Source organism: Ctenocephalides felis, unplaced genomic scaffold (genome assembly GCF_003426905.1).
Source record: "Ctenocephalides felis isolate EL2017-DRISC unplaced genomic scaffold, ASM342690v1 CF-g0.4_SCAFFOLD_01604, whole genome shotgun sequence".
Taxonomy (NCBI): domain Eukaryota; kingdom Metazoa; phylum Arthropoda; class Insecta; order Siphonaptera; family Pulicidae; genus Ctenocephalides; species Ctenocephalides felis.
In genome coordinates this window covers 46,965,248-46,976,101 of record NW_020537758.1, presented here as the reverse complement: position 1 = coordinate 46,976,101, position 10,854 = coordinate 46,965,248, and the positions used below count along the sequence as shown (strand labels likewise).

General features: G+C 28.6%; 3 protein-coding genes across 3 annotated transcripts; 1 reads left to right on the top strand and 2 right to left on the bottom strand.

Annotated features, from left to right (window-relative positions):
- Positions 1-392: 392 nt before the first annotated feature.
- Positions 393-1,553, bottom strand: LOC113373869 (choline O-acetyltransferase-like). Its single transcript, XM_026614139.1, has 4 exons — positions 1,530-1,553; positions 971-1,108; positions 756-895; positions 393-636 (listed from the first exon to the last, which is right to left on the bottom strand). Exons 2-4 carry the CDS (start codon positions 1,061-1,063, stop codon positions 393-395), a joined length of 477 nt encoding a protein of 158 aa, XP_026469924.1. The 5' UTR covers positions 1,064-1,108; positions 1,530-1,553.
- Positions 1,554-1,588: 35 nt separating this feature from the next.
- LOC113373868 (carnitine O-acetyltransferase-like) lies at positions 1,589-4,029 on the bottom strand. The gene is made up of 8 exons (XM_026614138.1): positions 3,916-4,029; positions 3,583-3,696; positions 3,402-3,425; positions 2,979-3,150; positions 2,501-2,679; positions 2,252-2,279; positions 1,940-2,174; positions 1,589-1,727 (listed from the first exon to the last, which is right to left on the bottom strand). The coding sequence occupies exons 1-8, from the start codon at positions 4,027-4,029 to the stop codon at positions 1,589-1,591; spliced, it is 1,005 nt and encodes a 334-aa protein (XP_026469923.1).
- A 1,176-nt stretch (positions 4,030-5,205) lies between these two features.
- Positions 5,206-8,536, top strand: LOC113373237 (peroxiredoxin-6-like). The gene is made up of 5 exons (XM_026613539.1): positions 5,206-5,381; positions 5,534-5,709; positions 7,006-7,204; positions 8,082-8,154; positions 8,238-8,536. Exons 1-5 carry the CDS (start codon positions 5,224-5,226, stop codon positions 8,373-8,375), a joined length of 744 nt encoding a protein of 247 aa, XP_026469324.1. The 5' UTR covers positions 5,206-5,223; the 3' UTR covers positions 8,376-8,536.
- Positions 8,537-10,854: the final 2,318 nt, after the last annotated feature.

The window sequence follows — 10,854 nt, the reverse complement described above, 5'->3', positions numbered from 1 at the left end:
AAATATAAATGAAGTTTTTTTAATAATCTATTTTAAATAGTAATAGCATCTAGCTAGAAAAATATAAAAATATATTTATTTGTATATATTTTCTTTGTTTTAAGTTTTATTTGAACAAATTGCTTTGCCATTTTATTTTAGTCTAAGAAAAAATGCTGGTGTTTAGTCTTAAACTTTAATGACTTTTAAGAATCAATTTCATCATATATTTATTTTAACTTCTAGAACAAGTAAGAAATTATGAAATATATATTATAATAATAATAATTATAAATATTAGATGTGTAGAACCATTACAAAATATGTAAATTTATACAAAAAGTGTCACAATTACAGGACGTAAAACGCAATTTTTTTTTTTAATTTAATTGTTTATCATTTTTATGGTTATTTTAAAGGGTATTATTTTTTTTCTTCTTTTTTTGTGTCTTTGGATTCACATTTTTTAGTTTCACTCTTTTTCGAATCACTTGGTTCACTTTTTTTGGATTCGCAAGCCTTGGGTTCAGGCTTCTTAGGTTCAGGCTTTTTTGGTTCTGGTTTTTAGGTTCTTCTTTTTTTGGTGGATGTTTCTTAGCAAATTTGCAACAGATGTCATACATTTCATTTAATGATTCTTCGAGTGCCACTCGAAATCTAATTAAGTTCAGTTATTTTCCATCATTGAAATTATTATATAGTTAGTTTAATATTATTACTATGTCTATTTATGTATTATTATATAAAACGATCATTTTTAGAGAATCAATACTTACTTTTCGGGTACAGTGTTAGGATAGCTACTATATGAAGTTATTCCAAAATTCATATTGATTGCCCTGAGGTTGTAACAACATCCATACCCATTTTTTACTGCGGGTCCGTAGATCATAAAACAATCGGACTTTGTAGAAACCTAATATAATTCAATAAAAATTTGGAAAAGGATTAATGTATTTAATCAAGTTTTTTTGGCAAATTGTGATTTTACCTGGCTTGTCGATAATCTCCAATGTGTACTTTTCACAAATGCTGCATCAGAAAATATCCGAGGTGTAACCATATCCATTTCCTTTGCCATCATTTTTAAGCCAAAAAGATGTCTATCACATCCCAGCCCTTGTAAAGCCTTAAGGATATGTATTCAATTAATGAATATAAAAATATGAATAAAATAATTGGCTACTTATGTTGTACGGCAAATCTTAACTATGGAATTATCTCCAATATGAGGTTTAAAAGATGGTAGTGAGTTTTGTATGTATCATAATGAGTTATGAATGCTACTGAAAAACTATATTCTGATCATTTGCAGTGAATTACATACAACTGTATGTAATTGCATATGCAAGTAAATTTGGAAAGTGAGTCTTTAAGGGGGGTGATATTGAATAAAATTTTTTTGGTTTTAGAAATAGGTTTGCACGAAGCAAAATTAAATCATATATGCAATTTTAGCAACTATGCTTCAATTTCTAAGGTGGCCTTAGATTGAGGATTATCAGATGCTTAGAACTAATAGGCATTATTTTAACTCAAGTTACATTTACTTTCAATGTGAAAGCTCTGTGTGCTTTAATAGATTCTGTTAAAACTTTCATTTGATCTTCTAGCACGAGCGTCTATTGAGCAAAGTTCTGGCCATTTTTACTGACTCCGCTGAACATCCTCTGATATTCTCTGTGCGAGCATCTTCGAAAATCCGTAGCGCTGCAGATTCATAAGTAGCTCCAGGCTTATTGTGTATTCTGAAATAAAAATATTTGCATATGTTGTTATCTCGTTTAGTGATCTAGTTTTGGCTTGCATTGTTCAATATTTGTAGAAGTATACGTTGTACTAATAATTTAGAATAGAATGTCTTTGAAAACTCTGATCGCATTACGATCTTCCTGGATGATTGCCTAATGTTACGTTATTTTGCAATAATATTAGGAATTATAGGACTGCTCCTTATTACCTGTAAAATGCCAATTGGAATGCCGACTGTACAAAAGCGTCTGGGCTGAGATTATTTTTTTTAATAAAATCGGTTCCAAACTGCTTGAACTGGCAACCATGAACTTGAATACCTTGTACTGCACAATCTAAATTTGTTTTGGCCGTTGATATTAAAGCTTGAACATCCGATCCGATACTGAATACTATATGACATGCTTTGTCATAATGGCAGCATGGTTTTGCTTTGACGTTTTCTGAATATATGCTATCACATAATCGCTTATCGTGGCTACAGGGCCTCCTTCACATGGTGCATGTTCGTAAATCATACCATTTTGACCCTCTTCTCCAACTACAAACTATAAATGGAGGTTTTATACTACTGCCATGATGCGTAATAATTTGCAACATTAGTAATATAATTTTAGAAATTTCCTGATGGGTGGACGAATGTGGCTTAAACCCGATATAGTGGAAAAATATTTTTTGAATCGCTCATAATGGACATCAAAATTGATTTGAGTTACTTCTAATTGATTTTTACATTACTAAAATAATGCTAACAATATTGTTGTATTACCTGTATGGTTTTATCCATCCATCTATTTCCAGAATTGTATTTGCTTCCACCACCATGCAATAATTGCTTTGCAGCAATTGACCGCTGGTTAAGTGAATCCCCTTTAGGCATGGGTCCATCGATACACATGATGAATAAAGATGTTTCGATTATTTCAAATACTTTCTTGTTGTGATCCTCTGTCATATATCGAAAAATGTGATCAGCGACAATAACAAAAAAACTATTTTTTATTTGTTATCTATTATTTTTAAGAAAAAAAAAACTATTTCTAGAATTTTGTTTAAATGTTTTTTTTATATTCTGCTTCGGATATTTTCAAAAACTGAAGACAATACAGAATTATTATTTATATTTTTACAAATCTTTGGTGCATATAATATAAGACTCGCAACGGACTAAAGTTACTTTTTGGAATATATGTATGAAACTTTCAATGCCTTTGTTCAAGTTATCGTGGTTGCTGTACTAGGTTTACCTTTCATGAGTACTTCAAACCCTCTGCCCCAATTATCACGATTGTCTGTAGTTAATATGCCCACGGGATCCCCCGGAGTATCCATTTGCATTATCAAGTTTAATTGGCAGGTGATTTGATCCTCGTTCAACATGTCAATACCACATTTATCGAATACTGGCATCCTAAAGAACTGAAATCAAACACAAATTCCTAATTATATAGCTTCAAGTATTTGTACTTCTGTTGGACTGGTTGAAGTTGTTAATTTTGGCATATGATAAGTTTGATTTACATTTGTTACGTCTTAATTACACTTACGTTGTTTTTATATATAACTACAATATGTTCACTGTCACAATGGAACTGCAGTGAATCCTTTTTACATCCTGGTATTCTGCACGTTCCGAAAACCATATTGAGACATATCCAGATTGTACTTACCATTTTTCCTGTGGAAGTTTTCCTCTAAAATTAATATATTTATTAATGGTTAAGTAAAATTTTTTAGTAAAATAGTATTATACTTGTCTATTATCTGTTTCATTTCTAGCGCTCCTCGTATCATTCTGGCAATATAATTGATTTTTTCTTCTTTGCATTTGAATTTTACTGATGGGTATACCATACACGGACTCGAATTGATAGGAAGAGCAGCCCTATTTTCCAAATAGGCCGCGTTCAACCACCATTCAGTCAGCCAATTAGTTTTTTCCTCCGCTCTTTTGCAAATTCCAGCCTATTAATATAAATTTGAATTTTTATAATTTTATTAAAACATATTTTATTAGTTCATTCAAACACGATTATTCAAATATTATAATCTAACTGATTTAAGCAATAATTAATTTTTGATTTACGATTTTCAAAATTGCTATTATTGTGTTCATGAATGATCATGAAGTAAAAAAAACATTTTAGCAGTTCCATTATTTTTAGTAATTAAGGTTCTTCTTACCTGTAACTTTGCTCCTTCTCCGTTTGGGCATAAAAACTCCTGAGCTATTTTACATGATTGCATGAACTCCTCTTGCGTCAACAGAGGCCTCGAAGAAATCAAAAATAATTTCATCGTTTCTTCTAATACAGGCACTACTTGTTTTAAAAGTTTGGGCTTCTTAGGTTTTTTCTTACATTCATCATTACAACTATCTTTCTTTTTTTCTTTGGGTTTTTCTTTTTTTTCTTCTTTTTTTTCCTCTTTGGGTTTATCATTTTTTGAAAAACTACGGGCTATGCATCTTGTGGAGATTGATGACAATTTTGAATATAGTGCTTTTAATTTTATCTGAGTTGAAATTAGAAATGAAATTAATGTCCATCTAGCTTTAATTTTTATAATAAGTTATGTCATTAAATATTAGTTATTATGTATTATTTATTATTAGGTTGTCAAATATCTCCCTTCCGCCTTTTTGTATGTAACCAAGAGCAAAAAAGCGGAAGGGAGATATTTGACAACCTAATATTTTGCATAGTGAACAACCACAAAATGTACAATTTGCTTGTTCTGTGCAAAGGACAAAATTCGACATAAAACATATATTAAGTATTAAGCTTAGATGTGAGAATAAGAATTCAACTAGTTTAAATTGAATAAGATTTAAAACTGCATATAATAAAAGAGGAAGATATGCAATTAACATATGCTATATTGCCTAAAATCCATTAATGGAATTACTTGAAATTTTCAAAAATATCGAAGAGAGTCAGTCAATACTAAGAACATGTAAAAACTATGAATGACTCGATTTTATAAAACTTACATACACCAGGATGTCAAATAAACAAATAAGTTAAGATGACGATTATTTAAAATATATTTAGAGTTGCTATATTTTGCATCGGTTTTTCCAAAAAAATAATATAACTTCTCTGTAAAAATATGTGCTTCGTATCTATTACATTGCCAACTCCAATCTATTATGTAACACAATTTACAATGGAACTTTCGGCTATTAATATTTATTGTTTTTCAATTGACTTGCGATATAATGAAATAATAATTTTTCTGTATCAATAAAACCATTGTCCGTCTAACAATGCGAGTTTATTATTTACATACCATGTCATATGAGGATAACATTTTTATTTGCAACATTGCGCCTGGTTCAATTGTGTTTCAAGTAATAATAACTTCTAGTTGTATTAAATTTTTAAATATTTATAAATTTTAACAAAAATAAATTCCATGTCTGAGAGTATAAAAGGCGATTCATTTGTTCAGTTATGTGACAGTTATTAATTGAAATACACCACATACACCATGTTCGGAAATTTAAAGTGGGTTTTGTGCTTATTTGCTAGTTTTTTGATTTTTGTTCGTAGTGAGAGGGATGAAGTTAATTTGGGTTACAAATTCCCAAATTTTAAAGCTAATACGACTGTAGGAGAGATTGATTTTCATGATTGGCTGGGAAATTCGTATGTAATTTGTGGATTAATCCGTTTATGTTTATAAATTATAAATAGATTCTTGTAATGAATGTTTTAACATTTTATAATAATTGTAGTAGTATAATTATAGTTTTGAAGTATATTTGAATTTAATTTTTAATTCACTTTCCTTTTTTCAGATGGGGAATATTATTTTCTCACCCGGCCGATTTTACCCCGGTTTGCACCACCGAATTAGCCAGGGTTGTAAAACTGATGCCAGAATTTGAGAAACGCAATGTCAAGGTAATTGCCTTGTCTTGCGATACAGTAGCTTCTCATCTGGAATGGTCCAAAGATATTTTGAGCTATGCAGGTGAGTAATATGATTTAAAATATAACAAATTGAGTTATTTGAATATTTCTGTTGCGTCTTTCCACGGTGATTAATTAGAGTTGTTTTATTTATTGAATGATCAATAATGATTTTGATCAATATTTTATTTATTATGCAAGCTCAGTATGTTTACAACAATAGTAAAGACAGAAAAATTTATAAATAATGAAAGATAAATTTATTATTATTATTATTAAAGACATATAATATTATATATGCATGCATGCTTACTTTATAAGCTATATGTTGTACACATGTGCTTCATATGATATTCAGCATTCAATATTTTTGGCATTTGGCCAAGCTATTTATTGCCAATTAATGCGTTATAAAATATAATACATATAATTGTTTGTTTTATCTTATATGGTCTACAGTTATTTTTATGCACTCAATAAACATGTTTTACCGATAAAATGTAACACTTGTCTTGTCACCTACTCCTACGTTCAAAACGCCTTAACCTTTTATAGATATCTTGGTCAATGTTTGAACTTAACACAGTAATCTTACACTTACAAGCTTTTTCCGTTATTATTTTTGTCAATAATATTATTTTTTTAAAAATAGTGAATATCCTTACACCAATAAATATTGGATGAAAAACACCTATTTTTTTATTTTCTTAAATATTTCTTTAATTGGAAATGGTTAAGTTTAAGTAGAACTAGTGGGGTGCATGGCATTGTGCCTTGAGGCAAATAGCTGGAACTTCCTGCACCGTAATTAAAAATCTTGACACGAAACCCAAAAAAAATTACACGAAATGTGTACACATTATTAAAATTTCTATTTTTATTGAGGTTCCGTAGCCGCTGGACCTGCCTTTCTAAAAATTTAATCAGTTCATGTTGTCAATGCAAGTAAAATGTTTTTTGAATTATTAAAATCGGACGCTCCGTTCTCTTGAAAACTGAGTTACCGTTTTTGGCACTTTTTGCCTCGTATCTTTGGAACGGCTAGACCTGCCTTCGCTAAAAACTAATCAGTACGTCACCTTATCAATACGAATCGAATGTTTTTTGAATTATTCGAATCGGTTGATCTGTGTTTCCGAAATCGTCGACAAAAATTTGTATTCGCACACACACACATACATCTATTTTTTCTAAGGTATGCCAAATGTTCAAAAACCTTTGAAATGTAAAGATATATAAACATTTTCATTTTCGATTTTTTTGCGATTACTGAACTTACCCTACAAGAAATTAATAATTACTGTAGTTTTCCACATATTTACCGCCTCCCTTAATTTTTCGATTTTTTTTCGGCTAGGCGAAATGACCAAGACATTCCCATACCCAATCATCGATGATAGTTCCCGCGAATTAGCAGTAAAACTTCGTATGATTGACCCGGACGAGAAGGATAAGGATGGAATGCCGATGACCGCCAGAGCTGTTTTCATCGTGGATCCCAACAAGAAGTTGAGACTATCTATTCTTTATCCGGCAACTACTGGCAGAAATTTTGAGTGAGTAAAAAAAAATATAGTAAAAATTTAACTAATATATATCTATTTTATATTTGATTATATTTTATTATTTGGGTCCTGAGGTATTTGTCAGTGATCATTGAATTATTTACTGCCAAATTTAAAACTTCAAGATTTATTGCATATATTTCTATTGGAACTAACCATGCTTCTTTTTTTTTTGAACAACTTTTCCAAATTGTTCGTCATAAACAAAATCATAATATAAATCTTTAAAACATTATCTGACTTGATGATTCTGCATGTAGAATATGCGTGGTGCAATGCGTGGATGTCTTATCGAATTTCTGACTATAAAAAGTTATCAAACCATTGTATAATAATAAGTAACATGAGGAGTTATAACAGCGATAAAAAAGTTATCAAATATGATAAATTTGTTGTTACTAAATTTAGAAACGTAGTTTGTATTGAAAGGAATATATAGGAAAGATCGTTGCATACTGTCATTTGGTATAGTAATTCTTTTTGTTCTACAAATAAATAAAAATAAGGATAATAAATTCTTGAGATGGGATGAACGAAGATGGGATCCAAATTTGAAGAATTTTAAATAAATTTATAGACTCAATGATAGACAATGATAGTTTATTTGAAATATAAATATTATTATATTTAATATAAAATTGTTTTTATGAAAATTCAAATAGGAGACGTGTAATCCTTTATTTAACTGATTCAAAAAAAATAATCTTACTGTTAGAGAATAATACCTTGATATAGCCCTGGTTTATAGGAAAATAGACCTGTAAATTATAGTAATCATTGAATGTTAAAACGAATCAATAACATTATGACTTATAGTCAAAAGCATGAAAATTTAAGTTATGTAATATAATTCTTTTTATTCCATTAGTGAAATTTTACGCGTAATTGATTCTTTGCAATTGACTGACCAAAATTTAGTCGCCACACCGGCAGATTGGAAGGTAATTATTTCTTCTTCATTAATAATTATATATTAAGTAAATAATTTATTCCTAATTATTTAAAATATTTTTTTTATTGAAAGGCTGGTCAGGAATGTATGATCCTACCCACCGTCAAACAAGAGGATATCCCAAGTCTGTTTCCTAAAGGCATGTCTATGTACAACGTGCCTTCCGGAAAGAAATACATGCGTTTGACTCCCGATCCCAAAAATAATTAAAAAATACTTTTCTTCTTTATTGCCTCATTTGGTTCTGTTTTTTGTTTCATCAATACTATGAAGTAGTTTGTTATACATATAAAATTATTATTAAGTTAATTCTTTGCATATTTTAAGAGCATTGTTTGGTATAATATGAATTTTGCTCATTGCAAAAATAAGAAGGCTAATTTTGTAGTTTTTTGTAGTTCGTTCATTGTTAATATATGAAATATTTTTCTATATTTATAAAACTTTAAATATAATATCATATGTAGATTTGATGCATTTTTTTCTTATTCTTAGATATTTCAGTTTGATTATTATCAAGCGAAATATAATTCATTGAAGAATATTGCTAATGATTGCTTGGTTATTTATATATTTATTTTTATTAACTTCTCGTAGGGTAAAAAAATCGAAAATGAAAATTTTTATATATCTTCACGTTTCAAAGGTTTTTGAACAGTTTGGCATACCTTATTATTAGAAAAAATGAATGTATGTGTATGTGTGTGTGTGTGCGGATACAAATTTTCGTCGACGATTTCAGGAACACCAATCAACCGATTTGAATAATTCAAAAAACATTCGATTCGTATTGATAAGAAGACGTGCTAATTAGTTTTTGGCGAAGGCAGGTGTACCCGTTTCGTAGATACGGGGCAAAAGGTGCCAAAAATGGTAACTCAGTTTTTAAGAGAGCGGAGCGTCCCATTTTTATAATTCAAAAAACATTTTACTTACTAAAAAAATTGTACAGGTCCAGCGGTTATGGGCTCTCAATAAAATAAGTTAAAAAGTCCTTTGGCGGTCAAAAATGTTTATTGGACATGTATCAAATTATCAGATATATTTTATAGAGATTTTAATAATGTGTACACATTTTGTATGATTTTTTTGGGTTCCGTACCAAGATTTTTAATTACGGTACGGAAAGTTCCAGCAATTTGTCTTATGTCACGATGCCATGCACCCCACTAGTTTTGACATAATTGAAAAATAACTAATTCACCCAGTTTGATTAATCTCAACTCTCAAAAAATCCTATAAACATTCAGAATGCAAAATCACTGTAAAATTTTTGCAAACATTTTATTCGTCTATTATAAACCTTGAGCAAATTCCGGAAAGAAACTGCGCAAGATACTATCCACACATCGATGCGTCTCTTTTGTCAAAACACATTGCATAACTGTTTTTTTTTCATTGAATTTGTTTTATAACTCGTATCCCCTCTCGTGGTATAGAATAGTGCAAGGATGAACAAAACACCATCGTTCTTCAACTTCAAGACTTTACCAGTTGCGTTTTGAAGTGGAAGGCCGAATGGTCATGGACACAGACATGGATACTTGGAAGGACGCGCGCCAAGTATTCTATTGTTAAGTGCAAGAAGTAGCGCGCCAATAAAGTGTCTAGGATAAAATTATAATAGTGAAATTGTATAAATATTTTAATAACAGTGAAATTTATAAATATACAATAGGTGCAACACGTAACTAATTTGAAAAAATGCGAATAATTTCAATCGAGTAATTACAGTTGTTTATAATAAAATTAATAAAAAATACAAATAGATTTTTTTAATATTTATAATTGAATTTGTTTTACGATTACATGTAAATTAATTATGAGTAAATAAAATAAAATAAAACATTAAAATTTTAAAAATTCAGTTTCTTTAAAAATTTATCATTTAATTTTATTAAAATTTGAATTAACAATTTCGATACATATTTCAATATATGACAGAAAAATATAATACGAATTGATATATGTTTGTCATCCATATATTGTATGATTAAGTATATAACAATTAATAAAAATTGAGTGTGCAGTGATTTATATTCTTTTTATCATGATATGAGATAGTTGATAAATAAAATAATAATAATTACATTTATTAAAATAAAAATGTGCTTTTCCAGTTCACGATCATTTATTAGAATTTAATTAATTTAATATGTAAAATATAAAAATTTGATTTAAAATAAATATTAATAAAAAATTGAATAATTTAAATTAATAATATTTTTTTTAAATTAATATAAACAGTGTAATAAAAAATACCGTGTTAAATCAAAGTGTATTTAGTTCAAATTTTCTATATCAAAAACACTATTACCAAATATTTTAAGTAATATTTCTTTATGAAAGAGTTTGTAGTGATTTCAAGAACTGTATTAAAAAACAATTTAATTTAATTAATCTAATATATAAAATACATGAATTTGATTTAAATAAATATTAATAAAAATTGATTCATCTTAATTATTAATATATTTTAATTGATAAAAACAATATAATAATAAATACAGTGTTATATGAAAGTTGATACTATTACCAAACACTATAAGTAATAATTTTCTTCCAATAATATTTATAAAAGTGTATAGTGCTTTCAAGAACTGCCTTAAACAGAAGTAACTTTAATTTATTAATTACATGCATACAATCAGGTAAGTGATTTGGTGTTTAATTAATCATTTCCTCGTTT